Here is a 22333-nt window from a genome sequence, read left to right as displayed (position 1 = left end):
CTCCTTTCCATGTGAACCAGTAACAATTGCAGAACGTCAATATTTGATCTACATAGAAGCTGCTCAAGCTGCCCGTACGAGTTATGCATCACTTGTTGTAAGGAGCTCCGTGGAAATTGTCTTAAGATCAATTGTCAGGAGGGACTGATACCTAAGGATAAAAGTAGAGGAGTTGACTATATGCATGGTGGTGATTGTAAGCCACCTAATAATTCAGAAAATGACAGAGAAACAGGTTTGTCTAGTTACCAATCTAAGTCTATCAAGTGGGAAGCTGATCCTGGGGGGACCATTCGTTGCCCTCCATCTGAACTTGGTGGGTGTGGTAACCATGTCCTTGAGTTGAAACAAATTTTTGAAACAGATAGGTTAAGTAAGCTCGAAATGGAGGCATTGCGACTGAGGAACCAGATAGAACCTTCTGATATTATCAGTATAGATATATGTGAATGCTCATGTTCAACTAATCATGCAAGTTCAAGGAAAGCTGCCACCAGAGAGAACTCCACAGATAACTACATATACTGTCCAATATCAGATGATGGTAAGCCAGATGGTCTCAAGCACTTCCAAAAGCACTGGGTGAAAGGAGAGCCTGTAATAGTGCAAGGGGTGCACAATAAAATGAAAGATTTTTGCGTTCAAAAAAATAAAATGTCTGAATTGAGCTGGGAGCCTGAAAAAATGTGGGCTGAAGTACATGGTGCCAATTCTAGTTCTCAGATGAAAACTGTGAAAACCATCGACTGTATGTCTTGCTGTGAGGTTAGTAAAATACATGCCTATGACCATAAAACTATGTTATACTTCTATGCAGTTTGATTCTTTATATGGATGCTGAATTAGTGGACTGATAGACTCTGACCAGTGCGGTCTTTTATTTTCAGTGTAAAATGATTAAGTTAGAAATCTTATATCTGTTTATATATGCAGGTTGAGATATGCGCTGAGGACTTTTTCAATGGGTATTATCATGGTCGGATGTATCTTAATGGTTGGCCTGAAATGCTTAAATTGAAGGATTGGCCTACTTCAGACCATTTTGAAAATATTTTGCCTTCCCACGGAACGACATACATCAATTCTTTGCCTTTTCAACCTTACACAAATTTGAAATCTGGTTTGCTAAATGTCTCTGCATTGCTTCCTGGTGACATCTTAAAGCTTGACATGGGCCCAAAATCATTTATAGCTTATGGCTATGCACAGGAACTCATTAGAGGAGATTCTGTTACAAAGCTTCATTGTGATTTGTCTGATGCGGTAAGTAAATAGCTGAGAACAACTTACGCACCTAGTGGACATAATTATATTATACTGAACTGTGTCCATGAAGTCCTTGATTTTTTTCTTTGTTCAGAAAAAAAATCTTTCCAATTGTACCTTTTTCCTGGTGACTTACATCAGAGAATTCTATGGATCCAACAGTAACCCTAATAGAGACTATCTCACCTGTTACCATTGGTTGATGATACAAGAGAACTTCAGCATACTCTTATGCTATCCATAGAGAATGCATAGCATCTTGTTGTGCTCTTCTTTTCTTTAACTCTAATATAATTTTGGCCATCGTTAGGTTAATGTTTTGATGCATATTGCCGAAGTTGAGCCTTCTGAAGAACAAAAAAAGGGGATAAGAAATTTGAAAATAAGGCATGCAGAACAGGATAAAAAGAAATGTTTGGGGAATTCATCAATAGATGGAAATGAAACAAGCATGGAGCATGCTCATATATCATCAGTTTCCTGCGAGGATGATGAAGCAGGTGCACTATGGGATATTTTCAGGCGGGAGGATGTTGGAAAGCTGAAAGAGTACCTCATAAAACATTCCAAAGAATTTCGCCATATGTACTGTTGTCCAGTTGAAAAGGTTAATCTTAATCTTATCTATGAATGAGCTTGGTAAAAACCATAGACGTTTATATCTTTGTGACACTTGTTTTTAATGCAGATATTTAACCCTGTACATGAGGAAAAATTCTATCTGACCAACAAACACAAGAGGGAGCTCAAGAAGGAGTATGGTGAGTTGGCCCATCTATTCGTGTTCATAAATCCTTTGGTGTGAGTAGTTGAGTGTTCTGTACTCAAAATTTTGATGTGCTGTTGTAGGAATCGAGCCATGGACCTTTGTGCAAAGACTTGGAGATGCAGTTTTTATACCTGCTGGGTGTCCTCATCAAGTACGGAATCTAAAGGTAAGCTTGCCAATGCACTCTTACGTATCCCAAGTTTCAAATGCAGCAGATAGATGAGGGCTAGGAGAATTCTACTTAATTTTGACATGTTCTGGCTGAATGTGTAATGAATGCAGTCTTGCACCAAGATTGCTCTGGATTTTGTATCACCAGAGAACATTCAGCAGTGTCTCAGCTTAACCGAGGATTTCCGAATACTTCCAGTGGGCCACAGGGCAAAAGAAGATAAACTAGAGGTACGAACTTTTAATGCACATCCATCTTGAACTTATCCTTTTATTAGCTCGTTAGTATCAGCGACAGACCATCATAGGACACACACAGAGATAAGCTCACATGGTCGATCACCATTGCTTCAGCATTTCAGTGCCATTTATAATCTAAGAAAACGTAAGGACCCAAATACATCACAGCATAGCATGCATGCCATGCATTTAATAAATAACACAAATGCATCGTTTTTGTGGATTGCAAAACAACATACAGTTTGCATAGAAGTTTAGTGTTTGAGCCCAAATAGGAGTGTGTCTGTCCAGTAACCATAGGCCTGCGGACACCCAACAAGCTTTGCCTCTGCCAGAAATTTATTTTTTCTTTGAGGGCACCATGTAAATTAGTTCAAAATATGTTGCTACGAGCTTCAGTAGTGATGCCACACCCTTGAGCTTCCATGGATTCATTTTCCCTCTCATGTGGTCATAGATGTGATGTCTACTCGGTGAGTAGGCACCACGACCGTGCGATGCTGTTTGTAATGGTGAAGATTCAAATCTACTTTGGTGGCAGCGGTCCATGAGAATGTCAAGATGGCATTGAGGATGCCCTATGGCTATGTCACGACCGTTGCTGGCAATGAGATCAAATTGTGGACGTGAGTAAAACTAGAGGAAAAAGAGAGGGATCTCGATACGAGGAGTGTTGGCCCCTTGCTCGATTACTTGTTTCTAAATATCTTCCAATAATGCAGATTTAAAAACTTTTTGATTAAAAATATCAGAATAGGCACTGAAAAACCTTTTCTCACGTCTACAAGGACTAAAACCACTTCGATTCCATGAAGTTTTTTGTCAGAAAAAATGAACCACTTCCATATCACTGTTTCTTGGGCGATGGTGCCAATTCAGCTACCACATGTCAAGCACTACCCTTTTTCCTCTTTTCATCAAAGGCTACCAGGTTCGCATGGTCACATTTTATCTCCTGGCCAGCACATGCTTCATAAAATACAAGGACGAAATTATCCGTACTGTGTTGGTTAAGATATTTGTGGGGAGAAGTGAGCTGCCAGACTCAGCAGAGCGCAACATCAATGCCAAAACCAGCACCAACTTCTTTCAGTAACTTATTGAACCCATGATTTGCAGCAACCATACCAACCTCCGGATATTGTGATGAATCACCGACATGAGTAAGCACCTTATCATCACCTAGCCGAACAATTAGCTTGTTCTTCTCATCATCCAGATATGCTTTACCAAAGGCTTATTACTGCATAAACTGTCATATGTCAGAATTGGAGGTGTCAGTTCCTCATTGTAGAATAACACCGCACACCCTAATCAGGGGGGGGGTGGCCTTCATTATATAGCCTAATAGGCTAGGGTTACAATGTACACATGCCAATGGGCCATACGCCCAATATGGGCTGTTATAATTACATTCTAACACCCTCCCTCAGTCTAAGCGGGAGTGTCACGAACACAAAGACTGGACCTAAAGTCAGTGAACAACTGTACAGGTAACCCTTTGGTCATAATGTCCGCGAACTGATGAGATGATGGAACATGGAGCACCCGAACCTGTCCCAAAGCAACATTCTCACGGACGAAGTGAATATCTATCTCAATATGCTTCGTGCGATGATGATGAACTGGATTGGCGGTCATGTAGACAGCACTAACATTGTCGCAGTAGACGATCGTCGCCGAAGAGATGGGTGCGTGGAGCTCCTGAAGTAACTGACGAAGCCAACAAGTCTCAGCCACAGCGTGTGCAACAGCACGATACTCAGCCTCCGCACTCGAACGAGAGACCGTAGTCTGTCGTTTAGAGGACCAAGAGACTAAATTGTCGCCGAGGAAGACACAGTACCCTGAAGTGGAGCGCCGAGAGTCGGGACAGCCAGCCCAATCAGCATCAGAGTAGGCAGTCAAGCTTGTGATGCTGCCTGTGCCGATGTGAAGCCCGGTGGACAGGGCGCCTTTGACATACCGCGGGACACACTTGAGCATCGCAAGATGAGGCTCTCGCGGGTCGTGCATGAAGAGGCAAACCTGCTGAACTGCATAGGCAAGGTCCGGACGAGTCAGCGTGAGGTACTGTAGAGCACCGGCGAGGCTGCGGTACTGAGTGACATCCGCCACCGGAGCGCCGTCCATAGCTGAGAGCTTGGCCTGAGTGTCAACAGGAGTCGCCGTAGAGTGACACTCAGCCATGCTGGCGCGCTGGAGCAGGTCCACAGCGTACTGGCGCTGAGACAGGAAGAGGCCATCAGCAGAACGCGTGACAGAGATCCCGAGGAAGTGATGAAGATCCCCGAGATCTGTCATGGCGAACTCGGAGTGAAGAAGCTCGGTGAGGCGTCGAAGAAGTGAGGTCGATGAGGCTGTCAGGACGATGTCGTCGACGTAAAGTAGCAAGTAGGCGATGTCAGATCCCACTGTGTAAACAAAGAGGGACGTATCGAAGGCCGAAGCTGTGAAGCCGGACCGCCGGATGAAACCGGAGAACCGCTGGTGCCACGCCCTGGGCGCCTGCTTGAGTCCGTACAAGGACTTTTGCAGGAGGCAAACATGGTCGGGAGCTGCTGGGTCGACGAAGCCGGGCGGCTGCTGACAGTAGACCGTCTCGTTCAAATGGCCGTGGAGGAAGGCGTTCTTCACGTCCAGCTGATGGATCGGCCAGGAACGAGAGGCGGCAATGCTGAGGACGACCCGGATGGTGGCCGGTTTGACAACCGGACTGAACGTCTCGTCGTAGTCAATGCTGTACTGCTGCGAGAACCCACGAACGACCCATCTGGCTTTATGACGAGTCAGAGAGCCATCAGCATGATACTTGTGCTTGAAGACCCACTTGCCGGTGATGACGTTGGCTCGAGGCGGTCGAGGAACGAGACGCCAGGTGCCATTGTCCATGAGCGCCTTGTATTCTTCAGCCATCGCCGCACGCCAATTCGCATCGGCGAGCGCGGCGCGAGAGTTGCCTAGCAACGGAGAAGCCAGACTGGAGGCCGCTGCGGTGAAGCCGTACCGCTGCATGGGCGGCGGCAGGGAACCCGTCTGGGAACGAGTCGCCCGTGTAGGAGGCTCCTGCGGTGCTGGAGCCTGGGGCAGCACTGCCTGCTGCAGTGTGGCCGAAGGTGCCGCCGGCGGCGGAGGCTGTGGAGCCGGCAGCGGAGCTAAACGACGACTGTAGTGGATGCCGAACCGCTGCCGGGCAGGGGCAGGGGCGACAACACCTGCTGGCGGAGGAGGTGCTAGAGCCGCAGCCTGTCGAGGAGCCGAGGGCAGCCGGTGAGCAGCGCCATGCCACAGGATGGCAGGGTCGAGTCCGACAGGATCGCCGGCATCTCCAGCGTCGTCTGAGCCAGACGAGGCAGGTGCCACTGAGGTCCGCGAGTGCCGAACGTCTGAGGTAGACGGGGCAGGCGCGGGAAGTAAGTCCTGTAACAAAAAATCAAGAGAATCCGGTCGAGGCTTGGAGGCCGCAAACGGAAAGTGAGTCTCATCAAAAACGACGTGTCGCGAGATGATGATCTTGCGAGTGGAGAGGTCAAGACACCGGTAACCCTTCTGTGATGGAGGGTAACCGAGGAAGACACATGCTGTGGAGCGAGGAGACAATTTGTGGCGAGTCGTGGCACTAAGGTTGGGGTAGCATAGGCAGCCAAAAACCCTGAGGATGGAGTAGTCTGGCATCTTGTGGTGGAGGAGATGATATGGTATACCGTTATTTTTGGACGAGGATGGCCGCCGGTTCGTGAGGAACACAGCGGTGGAGAGAGCTTCGATCCAATAGGATGGAGGCATGGCGGCATGAATCAGAAGCGTGCGAACACCATTGTTCAGAGTCCGGAGCATGTGCTCAGCCTTGCCATTCGGAGCGGATGTGTAGGGGCACGAGGTGCGAAGGAGAATGCCGCGGCCAGCCAAGAAGGTGGCGGTGGCATTGTTGAGGAACTCGGTGCCATTATCTGCCTGAAAACAGCGGACAACAAAACTGAACTGTGTGTGAGCGTAAGCAACAAATTGAACAATGTGTTCATGAACTTCAGATTTATGACGAAGAGGGAACACCCAGCAATAATGTGTATAAGCATCAACTAACACAAGAAAAAATTTATAACCAGAAATACTCGCAACTGGAGAGGTCCAAACATCACAATGAACAAGTTCAAAAGGTGCTGATGTACTAGAGACCGAACTAGCAAAAGGCAGCCTAGCATGTTTACCGAGCTGGCAAGCATGACAAATGCGGCGAGCTGCTTTATTACACTGGATAGCTGATAGCTTATTTAGAGTAGCGACGACAGCAGGGGCAGGATGACCAAGGCGGGAGTGCCACAGCTCCGGGAAGACGACAGCGACGTGACAGCGAGGTGGCATGCGATGTGGAATGGTGTAGAGGTCCCCATGGCTATTGCACCGAAGGAGGACTGTCTTGGTCTTGAGATCCTTAACAGAAAAACCAGAGGCGTCAAACTCAATTGAACAATTATTGTCGCGAGTAAGCTGTCGAACAGATAACAGGTTACGGGTGAGTTGCGGAGCGACAAGAACATTATCAAGATGAAAGGAACGATCAGCTATTTGTAAGGAAGATGTGCCACGACTAAAGACAGGAATAGATTGCCCGTTACCAACCGTAATGGAGGACGGTAGTGACGGGAGACGGGAAAGAAGTATACCGTCGTTGGAGGACATGTGGGATGTCGCTCCGCTGTCCATGACCCAGGGGGAAGACCCCTGAACCGCCATTTGATTGAGGGCGGCAATCAGGCTGGTCGCGTCCCAGGAGCCGTACCCGTACCCTGGCGACGCGGTGGAGTACTGGGCCGGCGCGAAGGCAGTGTGCGCCTGCGGAGGGGGCGGTGGCGGTGGAGGAGGCGCGGATGGCGCGCCCCACTGCTGCTGCTGAGGAGGCCACTGCTGGACGGCCCAAGGGTTATAGCAGACCCAAGGACCGGCCGGCTGAGGAGCCTGACGTCCGCCTGGAGCGCCCTGGTGGGCGCCATGCTGCTGGTTGCGCCCGCCGCCTCCGTTGTTGCCGTTGCCGCCACGCCCTCCTTTGCCCTTGCCCCCCTTTCCCTTGCCACCACCCCCACGGTTGGATGGCGCGGGAGTGGGCCGGCAGGATGGCGAAGTGCAAGAGGAGGTGGAGGAGGCGACGAGTGCTGATGCCGAAGCCTCCTTGCCCTCGGAGCCGAGGCGAAGCTCCTTGACACGGAGCATGTTGGTGGCAGCCTTGAAGTCCGGGAGCGGCGACGTGTTGGCGATGATGTCGGCGGTGGTGGCGAAGCGAGGATTGATGCCGCGCAGGAGGTTGAGCACAAGCTGCGCGGGAGAGATGGTGTGACCAACCTCCCGCAGGGCGTCAATAGTATGCTTCATCTGCTGGGCGTAGGCATCGACCGAGAGATCACCCTGTAGCATGCTGTGGAACTCCTGCCCGAGGACGACAGCGCGAGGCTCCTTGTTCGCCTGGAACAGGGCCTCGATGGAGGTGTACAGGGCACGCGCGTCTTGATCAGGCTCCATGGCGAGGTCGAGGACGGTGTCGTCGCAGGAGCCGTACATCCAGCCACGGATGCAAGCGTCGGGCTAAGACCACGTGGGGTCAGCCGGGCGCGCAGCCTCCGTGCCATCGATGTGGCCGAGCAGCCCGTACTTGGCGCAGAGGGCGGTGAAGAACGCCTTCCACTTGGAGTAATTGGGGCGCTCGAGGCTGAGGGCGATCGGGACGTGCTGCTTGACGTTGACGGCGGCATAGGCGGCGTAGAAGGCAGGGGCGATGCCGTCCCCCATGGCGCTGGAGGTTCCGGAGCCGAGAACACCGGAGGTAGCAGAGGAAGTTGTCGAGGACGTCATGACAAAGTCGACGCGCGCGGCCTGTTCGCTAGAAGCAGGGGCGCGGGTGGGCAGCGGCCTGTGCGGCGCGACTCGCGTCGGGCGGCAGAGGCGGCGGCCTGCAGGTGCGTCGCGCGGCTGAAGACAGCAGCGAGCGGCGCGGCCTGAGCGACGCGATGAATCGCGCGCGGAGGCGGCAGCGGCTGGAGCGGGCTAGCTCGGCAGCGGCTGGAGGGGCGCGCGGGGCAGAGGCGGCGGCAGCCCTGTGGTGTGGTGGCGCGTGCCCTCGAGGAAGGGCACACGGGCAGCGGAAAAGGAAAGGAGAAAGCCCGGGATCAGGCCCCCAGAACTCGTGATACCATGTAGAATAACACCGCACACCCTAATCGGGGGGGGGGGGGGGGTGGCCTTCATTATATAGCCTAATAGGCTAGGGTTACAATGTACACAGGCCAATGGGTCATACGCCCAATATGGGCTGTTATAATTACATTCTAACACTCATGCACACCAAAATTTGTTGGCATCACATCCACTGGATCCATGCAAAGGACCAAGATAAAGGGAGTATCTCTATCAATAATGATATGATCTTCCATGGCTGCCTTGGTCTTCTGTTTGCTGTTTTGATCTACCAAATACTCTCCAAATTGAGTGACTTGTTGCAGATAACCACCATGCAAATCAAAGCAGTGCAATGACTCCTCGTCCCACACAACCTCTACATGAAATATTTCATCAAATAACTTGATGGCATCACACTAGGACAGCACCGATGCCTTGAAATCGACTAGCTTGTGCTGTATATGTTCAAGCATTTGGTCTGCAACATCCATGCCGCTCCTGCAATAACTGAAAACTACCAATAACAGCGAGCCATGTCATCTTCAATAAGCTTCACCCATCAAATTTTTCTTCTCATTCTCTATAATCCTTTGCGCCTATGGCTTGCTGCTGTAGTAAACTACCATGTGTCTCAATATTATATAGGATGTGCTCAGTCCACACAATTTCACTGGGCATTTAACCGGACAATCCATCCCTAGAATCTATGCCAACCTTTAGTGGAACATTCATGTACTCTTTGCCCAATGCTAACTGCTGCAGTATTCCTTCATACACAGCAAGGTTGACATGTTGTCCCACACCAAATGCTCACAAGTCATTTCATCAAGAAGCACTTGTACAACATTGTCTCTATGCTTTGCTTTCGCTGCCACCTTCTCAAGAGAGATTTCAACAAACAACTCGTATGCAACACCCCTACCCAGTTGAAGAGACTGGGTGTTGTTGATTTGAGAACATATGATCATTAGCCGGCTCAGGCAACTAGAATGCTTTTCTCACCACTCGAAAGTTTAGGCCATGCAGAGCTCCTCATCCTTGTGCAGCTCCTCAAGATGCCCCTGCAGCCCAGAACGTGATTTGCTTTGCTCGTGTCGCCGTGGGGGCATTTGCTTGAACACCTCATAGGCATTCTCAAACACAACCGATATCCTAGAAACCACTTGCTCAAGCCGCACCTGGGCCATGGTGGTCCATAGATTCCTGAACGAAGCTGATGCTGTCACCTTCACCTCCATCGCCACCAAGCCATTGAGAAATCTGAGACCATCGCCACCTGTGCCATCGAGTTTGCCGCTGCCTGTTCCGTCAAGAACTCCCAGTCCGCTGTCACCCTCGATGAGGAGGGTAGCCTTTGATAATCCAAAATCCCCAATCGCCCACGCCGAATCAAGCCGATATGTAGGTCGGTGATGCACCGCCATCTACCACCGCACGGCACTGAAAATTTCAGCCATGGCACGCTGCCGGTACCCACACCGAGGATAGTTGTCTCTGATACCACCTATCACATCCGTTGCTGGCGACGAGATCAAATCGACACTCCTTACCCAATTACTTGTTTCTGAATATCTTCTACCCTTCTGCTTAAGACACTGCATTGGTTTTTATGTATTCTCTTCACACACTTACATGTGGACCCTTTCATGCTCAATAAGTCAACACAATTTACAGGAGCCCCGCCAAACACCCCCTTACGGGGAATTTGAGTAATTTCAACTCAAGCTTGGTACCTTTATTGAGAGGATAGAGTTGACCTCTTAATGAAACACACGTCAACGGACGTGTTCTCAGAAGAGGATATAGTTGAAACAGATCGGGCTCGTAGTGCACTCATTAGTAGAGACTTAGCTTCCTTTGTGGAGTGAACATCGGTCAACAAATTTTGTCTATTGTGTCGTGTTTGTACGCACTTGTGGTCGAACTTGTGCTTGTAATTTTTGGGATTTCGCGAGGGATGGTAGTCAGACCTGCGGTTACTTGCGGGTGCTGCACCTGTGGGTCGGTGGATGCGAATCAGACCCACGGGTCGAGGTGGCAGGATTTAGGATGTGGGTGTCAAATCACACATGGGGATACGGGTGGAGCCCTAACAAATTTGAGGGTGGTGCGATAGTCTTTAGGTACATAGATTTTTATTGAGTGCGTATGGTGAAAAATTAAATATAACCATTGTTTTTCTGATTTTTCGTGGGTGCGGCCGCACCCACGACGTCAGAATACCTCATCACTGCTGGTTCAAAATACCCCATCACTGTCGGATTTTGAACCGGCACAACCATACCGGCAGTGATGAGGGTAAGTTATCACTATCGGTTCCTACAAACCGGCAGTGTTCTTCAACTTCACTGTCGGTTCTTTACACAACCGGCAGTGTTTATTTTCACCAACACTGCCAGTTCATAAGACCACCCGGTAGAGCTCAGTTCCAACAACACTGACGGTTTGTGTTTCAACCGGCAGTGTTGTAGTAAGAATCTGTCGGTTTGTGACAAGAACCGGCAGTGATGGCTAAGCTAACGCTGCCGGTTTATGGCTCGAGCCGGCAGTGCCATCACTGCCGGTTTGTACAATGGAAAATACTCCATCTTTTTCTAATACCTCGGATAAGATGAATTTTGCCAGCTCCGATTGCAGTGCGATGATCTTCATGTCTAACAGCCTTTTGTGGTTATATTTCTTACGCTGTCGTTCAAAAGAGATGATATCCAAAGAGGAACAGTAAATCATTTTGTTGAATTATTAACAGACATAAATGAAATGGGGATTATACACACCAACTTATCGGCTTCTTTCGATTTTCCGCCGATGTAGCGAAGCATTGCCCACATTACATAAAACCCGCATTCATTGTTTTCCGCCGGCTGTGATAGGTACTTCCCCTCCATTTCGACAACCTTGAATGAGACCGGCTTCCCACCGATATATCTTCTTCGGACACTGAGCAACATTAAAAGGAGAAACATTAGAAAGCGGTATGTGTGATTAGAAAATAATATGTTATTATGATCGCTTACTAATTCAGCACTGCCACCGGTGCTTCCAGATGATGAAATTGTTTTTTCTTCGAGTCCCACACCTCGATCAGATTTTTGGCAAGATTAACACAAATGAAGACGAAATGGTTGTTGCAATCACAAAATCCTAATTATCGAATAATCTTAACAAAAAAAGAAGAATAAAATTAAAAGCCGAAAACACATACTCGTAGTTGTAGGCTAGAAGTATGTGGGTTTTGTTCTTCATCGTGAATTCGTCGAAAACAGCAATCGGTCTCTATTTCAGGTCTTCCACGTCACATCTATGGAGGCCTAGACGTGTCTTCTCATTGACTCGCAAGGGGTCCAAGAAGCCTATGTAATCCTATTTGCTTTTTAGAATATAAAATTTTGCTATACACCTACATAAAAATCATGGGAAGTGCTCAAAAGTTAACAATTTGTGTCTCGAGAGAGTAGTTAATTGTAATATCGTGTGTGTAGGGTACTTACATAGTCCACAACGTCAACATTGGAATATCGAGAGAGCGTTTCTGGTATAGCTAGAACAAGCACTCCCACTCAACATCGAACTTCTCTTCTTTAGGATAATGAAAAACATGTGGCAAACGGATAATAACCTCAAAACTAAAGCTGTCCGTCGCTGTTGCTTGAGCAATGTTATATTCATGTAACTGGCACATATATGTTATCAGATTTTTATACTCATGATCGGGAACCAAAAAATTGTCCCTTTCATACTTTATTGCCGGTGTTGTCGTCCCTTGTACATCATAATAGATGGCCACGACCTCTTTCATGGTTAATCCTGGGTTGTCTTCGACGTACTTCTGTATGTTCCTTAAATCTTTATTATGTATTTCTTCATCTTTTGTTGTAGCGTATTTATTCTGTGTTTGCCTTTCGAATTCGGACTTCTACAAAAACGAAGGTAGTGAGGCACAGAGATTGAAGAAACTAACACAATCTTCCTTCGAGATGTGTGTTGTAAATTTTTCTTTCATCAAGGTGGTAACGCTACCATTGAACGACCTTTTTCTTTTCTGTTGGTCCACTTTGGGAGCATTAGCGACCGAATCCAAGGACCTTTTCTGTGACTGCGAGGATGTTCTTGATCTTGTTTTGGGCTGAGGTAGAGGAGGAGGAGGATGACGACGAGAATTCTGTTTTCTCGACGCTGATGAAGATGGAGGAGGAGTCTCTTTTCTTGGGGTTGATGAAGATGGAGTCGGACAAGGAGGAATAGAAGGAGACCTCTGTCTTCTCGGGGGTGATGGCTCTGGATGAGGAGGGGAGTGATCTCTGTTGGGAGATGGTGAGTGATCATCGCGGGTGGGCGAAGACTCGCAGTCATCCTCATCATCAGAGGACAATTGATGGTCATGCTTAATGAAGCGCTTGCGCCAGGCCACTTGAGAGCCCTTGTTTTGACCAAGTTTCTGCCTGTCTTTCGCTACGAGGTACTCAATGGGTATCTTGTTAAACTTCTTATTAAGTATTCTGTTAATGGTGATGTGAGTGTACCCCTATGGAATTAGGCGGCCATTAATTGTCCCGTCTCCCGCAGGCCAGGCCTAGCCAAGCGCCACCTTGTCCTTTGTCCATTCTTGACGGATGTACAACTTGACATTGATGGGTTCAGTGATGCCGTCCACCGGATGAGGCACATTCGCCTCTTCTTTATCGAGCGGGGTCGATCCACAGCTGCTGCGACCCCTAAACTGTGGGCTAAAGGCAGTAGGAGTAGGGTTTTGTGATACTCCTTACCCCTTGGACAACAAAATTTGCTTGACTCGCGCTTCAACAGTTGCCTCAATCCATGCTTCTATTCTGTCTTCCATCTCTTTTAGTCGCCTCAAATACTCTGCCTCCTGTTCCGCTCTACCCCTCGAGCGGCTCCGGTAAATGTTAGATTCTTAGGGGAATGCTAGTTTCCAAGGAACAACATCGGTTCCTCTAGTGCTACCAGGGTGCTCCTTGGTTCCGAGTGCTTGGGTGAGCATGTCTTTCTCCCTATTAGAAGTGCGAGTCCCTTGCCTCACCTCCTCAGTTACCTAGGAGATCCTCTGGATGAGTTCGCTCATGAGTTCATTTGTGGAGCTAAAGCTCCCATCCTCGGCGTGCCGTACATTCCTTCCCATATAGTATAATACCGATTTGGGCTCCCAATCGGCTGTCTGAACCTAAACGCCTTTCTCAGCAAGGCAATTCATCTTTTGAAGTTCTGCTTCAAATTCTGGCATCTTTTTGGCGTAGCTACGAGAGCCGAGATGATGAGGATTTGTCGCTTTCTGCGAGTTCTCCTTATTCTTCTTGCTCAGTGCTAAATACTCCTCGGATAACCTGTATTCCTTGAAATCCTACCAGAAGTCCTTTTGCTTGCTAAACTGTCCACCATCAAAATCTGGCTCTTTATTTTGGGGAACAAAATTCTTGTACAATGTCCTCTTGAAATTCTTGAAGCATGTCCCCATGATTTCTTTTGCTTTTTTCTTGACTAACTCCCTGTCATACTCGGTTGGGAAAGTAAAATACTCTGGGATCTTGACATCTCATATGTAATCCTTCTCACTTTCGGGAATCCTCCACGGGTCATCATCTTTCCCAATCCACTTCCTGTACCTAATTGGGATGAAGTCCCTAACAAGTAACCCGAGGATAGTCTTGTATTTGGTCAAAGCTATAGGTGGTGAGAGTGGATCTCCGAATTCATCGAACTTAGTAATGTGCCAGTGTGTATTCCTACTAACAGGAATCTTTGACATGCCTCACTTGGATCTGACCTTCTTGCTACCCGAACCTTTTGGCTCCTCGGCCGACGGAGGCTCCTGCTAGAGACACCAAGTAAGCTATGACCCTCTCAATTGATTAGCGTGTGTGGCTACATAGTCACATGATACCAAAGTTACCTGGCCATCTTGGTCATTTTGACCTAGATCGAGCAGGCCAGACGGGGTCCATGACTGCTCGTTTTCACTAACCTGATTGACACCGTCACCGTTTGTCGGATCATGCGGCTCTCCCGTCCCAACGATATCAGCCGCTTCTTGTTGCCGATCTGTTCTTCGGCGACAGGGTAACAGGCGACGATGAGTCATGGCTGTGACACGATCATGATTAGTTTTGGTCGCGGACAACTACTAATAGCATATGTTCATATATATATGTATAATATGTTTAATGCAAAGTCTAATAATAAGTCCACATACAACAAAGTCAAATAATAGCATATGTTCACCTAGAACAAATTCATTGTTTGATTGACCATATACAACAAAGTCCATCTACTGTTCTACAAAGCTAAGTCTACATCAACTTCCAAATAAGAAAAGCGATGACCATAGCCATAAATAAAAGCATGATATCTTTCCAAGACTAAGGAGCATTTCTTCTAATCTTCACATCTTCGGCGGGTGGCTTCTCTTTGATCTTCAGTGCCAACGGATGACCATGGTTTGCATTTATTGGACCATAGTAGGCCGGTTGCCCATGGTTTGCAAGGTAGGCCAGATGACTATAGTAGGCCCTCAAAGCTTCAGCTTCTGTGTTGTATTTTTTGTGCAAATTATCAGGGCAGCGATTGACTTGAGCATAGCAATCTTCCTAGGTTCGATAAATCCCAGGCATGTGACCAACATGCACTACATACCATGCCATGGTTGCCTATACATTTAAGTAAATTAGGTTGTCACTCAAACATGATGTATTCTTATAAAATTTAATATATTTACGAATAACACACAACTATTGCATAGATAGGAGTGTTTGGAAAACAACTATTCACGTGTCTTAGTAATAGTTGTTAGATGTAGGAAAGATATAAAGAATATTTTTTATTCGTTAAAAACCAAATGATGATTTAGAGAGCCAATTTAAGACTTTTGGATATACTCCTTGAGATGTCTCAGAGTCTTCAGTCTCACTATAAATCCCCCAATCATCGGCGTGAGGTTCTTTCACAAGTATTAGTGCAGGTAAGCATCTTTCCAAATTAGTGATACTTTGATCTAAAACTTACATGGTTGGTAGGGGCAAATAGGCATCTCATACTATCCCAGGAAAGTGACATGCAAAAACTCATAATAAGATAGGATTGTTGGAAAATATTCTCAGTTTAATGCACAAGGCTACATAACTATGTATTACTTGTAATCTTGCATAAGTTAATAATTATGCATCTTTATGCTGATAGCATGGAGAATTCCATGACAAGTTTGGACATATATTAGTTCTATAGGTCTAAAGTATATATACTCCATTCTCACATCCAAAAACATTGAGCATCGGTGGTACAGTTTCAAAAACATTGAGTATCTGTCTGATGGGAGCGCAATTGCAATTGTAAGCTACGAGGTGAGGCCAGCCATTGGTTTCACATATGTATCCGGCCAAGCTCTAATGATGCACAAGATGGTTTCACAGAGAAAATATAAGTTTGTTTCACAGAGATAATGCAAGTACTCCGAAAACAAACTACCATTAACGTTTAGAGAGCAATTTCTGTCAAGTATTACGAGTCCCTGCTATGTTTATCCTGGTAACTAAAAATAAAATTACACTTTTGTTCTTATCAGTATACTGATGAATAGAGCTGAGCAACGTGCTGCTAAGTAACAATGTACTACTTACTAGCAATGCATCCAGAAACACAAAGAAACAGATAGCACACACTGTGTGGCAAACCTAGGTTCTAGCATTCACAGCTGCATGATCAAACTATATGACAACACACACTGCATGATCAAACTGATTCAAGTAAGCAGATGTGGGACATTTCATCAAACACGTAGTGGGCAGTGAGCCACGCACTCACCGTGGGAGTGGGAAAGCAGCTGTCTGCACGCTTCTGAAGGCCTCGGCGGTGGGACAGACGACGCGGTGCTCCGGACAGCGTGGTGCTCTGGCTTGGCACGGACGACGTGGTGCGCTGGCTTAGGGCGGTGGATGGCATGGGGCGGTGCTCTGGCGTGGGGCGGTGGACGGCGCGGTTCGGTGCTCCGACGTGGGGTGGTGCTTCGAGGCGCGGGGGGAGGGTTGGCATGTAGTTGAAATGAATTGGGATAATTTCAACCCGCACCACTTTTATAGCAGTAGCTCATCACTGTCGGTTCTGCTTGTAAACCGACAGTGATGGGGCACATCACTGTCGGGTCACTCCCCAAACCAGCAGTGATGTGTTGTAGCAGTTAGGTGTTAAGTAGGATAAGTTTTCGTTTTCTTTCGAACTCCTTCTACTGGCGCAACGGCTAAGACCCCTCAACTTAGCCTCCGAGACCCGTGTTCGAGTCCCAGGTGGCCCAATTTTTTTTGTTCTATTTTATAAATTATTAATTTATTTTCGAAAATAGCTCATCACTGTCGGTTTTGCTTGTAAACCGACAGTGATGGGGTACATCACTATCGGGTCATTCTCCAAACCGGCAGTGATGTTGTGTAGCAGTTAGGTGTTAACTTAGGTGTTAAATAGGATAAGTTTTTGTTTTCTTTTGAACTCCTACTGGCGGAACGATTAAGACCCCTCAACTTAGCCCCCGAGACCCGTGTTCGAGTCCTAGACGACCCAATTTTTTTTAATTTTTATATATCACTGTCGGTTTTCAAAATAAACCAACAGTGATAACCACTATCACTGTCGGTTTATTCTCATCAATGCCGGTTTTTTGAAACCGACAATGATGTTTATATATATTAAAAAAATTTCTTTTATATACTGAATAAATAGAAGCATGTGTATTCTTATGTCAAAATGGCTTGAAATTTTTTGGCAAGCTTGTACACCCAAATTAAGATCCCACACAGGATCTTAGGTTTTTCTGATCAATTTTTTTATTTATTATATTTTTCTGTGTGCTGAATGAGACAAAAGAGGGTGAATTTCATCTTGGACCCAATAGATTTTTTCATCCACCTTGATAAAATTCTTATCCCTAGAGTACATTAGAGCCTATGTAAAAGTTTGGCACCATTCTGGATCTTTTCGTGGGTAGACTCAGTTCAACCTATAATTAATCGGTGCCGTCGCGCGGAAATTCAATTAAACTTTAGAAAGTAACAAATCATCTTTGGAAAATCCCAAATTAGGTGTTTCCTTCACACGTGGCATGTGCAAGTCTAAGAAAAAGTTTGAGGCCAATACGACACCGGAATACGTATGAACCACAGAAACCTTGATAACCTATGTGTATAGTCATGGTTCGATGAAAGGGCGCATGTACCTCTGTGAAGCATGTATACTCCACCTATGTTGAAATGGCTTGAAATTTTTTGACAAGCATGTACACCCAAATTAAGACCCCACACAGGATCTTAGGTTTTTCTGATCAGCTTTTTTATTTATTATATTTTTCTGTGTGCTGAATGAGACAAAAGAGTGTGAATTTCATTTTGGACCCAATAGATTTTTTCATCCACCTCCACAAAATTATTATCCCTAGGGCACATTAGAGACTATGTAAAAGTTTGGCATCATTCTGGATCTTTTCGTGAGTAGACTCAGTTCAACCTATAATTAATCGGTGTCATCGCGCGAAAATTCAATTAAACCTCATAAAGTAGCAAACCATCTTCGGAAAATCCCAAACTTGGTGTTTCCTTCACCCGTGGCACGTGCAAGCCTAAGAAAAAGTTTGAGACGAATACGACATCGGAATACCTATGAACTACAGAAACCTTGATAACCTATGTGTATAGTCATGGTTCGATGAAAGGGCACGTGTACCTCCGTGAAGCATGTATACTCCGCCTATGTCGAAGTGACTTGAATTTTTTTTGAAAAGCATGTAGACCCAAATTAAGACCCTACATAGGATCTGAGGTTTTTCTGATCTTTTTTATTTATTATATTTTTCTCTATGCCGAATAAGACAAACGAGGGTGAATTTCATCTTGGACCCAATAGATTTTTTCATCCACATCCATAAAATTCTTATCCCTAGGGCACATTAGAGCCTGTGTAAAAGTTTAGCACCATTCTAGATTTTTTTGTGGGTAGACTTAGTTCAACCTATAATTAAACGGTGTCATCACACGGAAATTCAATTAAACCTCAGAAAGTAGCAAACCATCTCCGAAAAATCCTAAACTTGGTGTTTCCTTCACACGTGGCACGTGTAAGCCTGAGAATAATTTTGAGACCAATACAACACCGAAATGTATATTTCTAGTTGCCCAATAAATGTTACACGAATTAAAACAATAATTAAACACACAAAGCCGTACATATTAAAATTAGAACCCAATTAAACTACAACCTTGAAAACCTAGCTAAATAAATATTAATTACTATCGGAATCACTGCGGGGATCGATCGGGCCACGCACACTAACATGCCTCTGTAGCCATATATGGTAATTGATTTCACAGTTTATGTATCCACTTGTATCGATGAAGTCCAATGCCCGTATGAGTGCACTCTCTCGTGCCTCACAATACTAAAAGAATGGTCGGCCATAGATTTAATCCACTGAACGACCAATGTCCCTGTTAGTAATCCTTATGCAGTACTAGTGTCCTTCTATAGTGAGCTGGTCGAGGTTTCCATTGTAGAGGTCTCAATCGTACCTAAGTTGCTCCGTAGCTTGGTCTAAAATGGTCCACAAGCCACATGTAGCATAGGTAAGGTCCTGGAGCGCAATCTGCATGCGGAGAAAAAGAAAAAAATTAGAGAATGTTATTACAATAATAAACAACAAATAACCACGACTCAGGTATAAGTGATCATTTTACCACATCCGCATGGTTGTAGCTCGCAAACGATTCGCTTGCTTGTGGGATGGGGATATCACCAGCATTCAAAGCAAGTGCCTTGAAGTGTGAGAAATTAGGCACATCATAGCAAATATGTTGAAGTGCCTCTAAACAGATGCGCACGACACTTAATTAGGCGCTTATCACGTCCGGGCTCTGTATTCCCGTCCTGTGGATATGGTTCCGATGATTTGAACCCCTCACAGGGATGGAAAAACTAAGTTCACACGTCCATAGCCGACCACTTGCATTAGATGTCGTGTTCTCGACGATATTCAAGATAAAGAACCAGCTAAGTGTTGTTCGCAGCCAATCTATTGGAGATATAGTCTGCGACATATATGCATGCAACAATGCTATTAAACTAATTACACTTATTTGTTAGCATAAAAAAACAAAAGATGTTGGAAAATATTTCATACAATAGCTGGAATAGAGAATCGTGGAATGGCCACATTAGGAGCGAATGACTCATCGCCAGGGTGGAAACCTGGTTCTTGTGGTGGGGGAGGTCCGTTGTTCATACCACCTGATCGATAAAATGCAAAAAAAATATGAACATAAAATATATGCACAAAAAATTCATCCAAGTCAAATGTGGCAACATAATTAAATATAGATCGAATGCAAAGAATAAGAATATATATAAATATAGAATGTGAAGAAACATGAATATAAATATAGATCAAATGAATATAGATAGAATATTAGAGAAGACAACATATCAATACCATTGAAAAATGCAGGAGCCATGACCAAATCACGTAGAGAGAGTGGATATCTTGAGAAGTGAGAGTGAAATGTGAGAAATGAGACTGAGAGAGTTCATAGGTGGGTGGGATAGATGTATGTGGCCGGCAGTTTGTTTTATATAGGGGGCATGGACATCACTGCCGGTTTTTAAATAGAACCGACAGTGAAATTTACTATCACTGTCGGTTTCTAAATAGAACCGATAGTGAAGGTGCATATATGTAAAGGATATATTTATTTAGATACTACAGTAGAAAAGTTTTAACAACGATATATTTATTTAGATAGTAATGAAATACATCAAAAAATTACAAAAAATATAAATAAGTTACATATATGATAACAAAGATCTTACACTAAAATTTCATATACGATAACAAAGACCTATTTGTGTACTGGTCAATGTTACCATCAATGTGCATCAACATATTATAAGTTAACCACCTCAGTTGCATTCTTCTAGCACCAACTAAGGTCAAACAACAGCACCGAGGTGGTCTACGAGCTATACCGGTTGGAGATGATAAGGTGGCATCGATGAATCCGTGCCTCTGCTATACATGGCCTTTTTCTCGGTATAGTCCAGAGCGCATCGGATTCAGCTCGGCATCACACCGATGAACCAATGCTGCTCCGGGACAGAAAATTGCCGAGAGCACACCAGGTTTCTCTGGACATACAGTCCAGAGTGCACCACAGTGGATGGCTCTGTGAACCTCGTGGCATCTCTAATCTTCGAGGTTGCTCTATCTTCAGTAGCATTCTTCTAGTACCTCATGTGTGCACCATTTTGGTGGACTACGATGCATAATGATATATGTAGTTTGTTGTGAGAGGAAAACATTATATCATGGCTGATAAGGCCTGGCTGAAACAAACATGCATGGAGAGGCTAGCTCCTGGCCAAGGGCCATTTTATAGGGTCTAGCAGTCGTGGTACATTTTTATTTCTGAACTAAAGTTGTTGGGGATAGGTGGGAGCAGTGTTCCAACTGTTGTGGTCATGGGAGCACTGTTGGCATGTGAGGAGCATCTACACATCACTATCGGTTTTAGTTTAAAAACCGATAGTGAATTGGGCCTTCTGTGTTGGTTTGATCAACCGATTGTGATAGAAGCTATCACTGCCGGTTTTAAAACCAAAACCGACAGTGAAGGATCATGCCGTAATCTTTTAGTAAAAAATATAAAAAAAACATTGTCGGTTTGGAGCCTGTTATCACAGCCTTTTTGTAAAAAATATAAAAAGTTTGGTCCACCTGAGATTCGAACGTGGGTCGCGGGGTCGAGAGTGCGTGGCCTTAACCGCTGAGTTAGGATAGGGAGTTCGGTTAGAATGGTTTTATTTTTTTTCTTTTATCCTATCGTAATGCACTACTAAATAATAAATGCAAAATTTAAAAAGTTTGGCCCACCTAGGATTCGAGCGTGGGTCTCAGAGTATAGAGTGTGCGGCCTTAACTGTTGAGCTAGGATAGGGAGTTCAGGTTAGTTTGCTTTTCTTTATTTATTTATTAATAGAAATAATGCAGTTAGTTTATATTCTAAAATAACACAAAAAATTGTGTCTTGATTATTTAATTCTATGATAATTAATTAATGGTATATAATTATCAAATAATAGTGTTTGTGAACACCATCTTAATATTTGATTACATAGTCAATAATTAAATTATAGAGATGCGCATAAAATATAAATTAAATATTTAGTGCGAATTACTGATACAACGTCTGCATAATGATTGCATAGTTAACAATAATCTAACTATCTTTATCTGCATCAACAATGAGGGCCTGATCGTGATCAATTCGTATGTAAGCAGGTTCGTCACTCTCTTGAAGGATAGGTAGGGGTATGTTCGTTCCGAATGGATGTATTTCTTGATAGCCCTGTAGTCTTCTTCGTCCGTCACTCCATTGACACCGACAATCTTCCTTTTCCCTTCTAGGACTACTTTTAGCCTTCCTTTTGTCTTGTTGTCCCTTGCATAGAAGACTTGCATAACATCTCTTGCAAGGACGATGGGGTCATCTCTATATGCGGTCTTAGTGAGATCAACGGTAGTAAACCCTTCGCTGTCAGTGTTAATTTCCTCGAGCTGGACCCACTGGCAGCGAAAAAGAGCTGCATTCAATGAACCGTAGGCTAGCTCCCATATCTCCTCTATGAAACCATAGTATGTCGCCTGCACGTTACCATTTTCATCATGAGCATCAAAAC

The 22333-nt window shown here is 45.3% G+C and overlaps 1 protein-coding gene across 10 annotated transcripts in view; it reads left to right on the top strand.

Moving 5' to 3' along the window:
• Positions 1–22333, top strand: part of LOC136549811 (lysine-specific demethylase JMJ26-like) — a 39544-nt gene that overhangs the window by 1853 nt on the left and 15358 nt on the right. For 5 of the 10 annotated variants that reach the window (XM_066541218.1, XM_066541223.1, XM_066541216.1 and 2 more), the window contains exons 5-10: positions 21–765; positions 934–1263; positions 1577–1873; positions 1955–2027; positions 2116–2201; positions 2318–2437. In XM_066541218.1, the coding sequence (XP_066397315.1) occupies positions 21–765; positions 934–1263; positions 1577–1873; positions 1955–2027; positions 2116–2201; positions 2318–2437 (1651 nt within the window). Of the gene's footprint in view, positions 1–20; positions 766–933; positions 1264–1576; positions 1874–1954; positions 2028–2115; positions 2202–2317; positions 2438–3565; positions 3610–11487; positions 11934–12096; positions 12295–21935; positions 22080–22333 lie in introns of those variants that run through there. The other 5 variants (XR_010782047.1, XM_066541220.1, XM_066541222.1 and 2 more) reach the window with 5 other exon arrangements.

The sequence above is a fragment of the Miscanthus floridulus genome, chromosome 4, assembly GCF_019320115.1.
Source record: "Miscanthus floridulus cultivar M001 chromosome 4, ASM1932011v1, whole genome shotgun sequence".
NCBI lineage: Eukaryota > Viridiplantae > Streptophyta > Magnoliopsida > Poales > Poaceae > Miscanthus > Miscanthus floridulus.
This window is presented reverse-complemented; position numbering and strand designations above follow the sequence as displayed.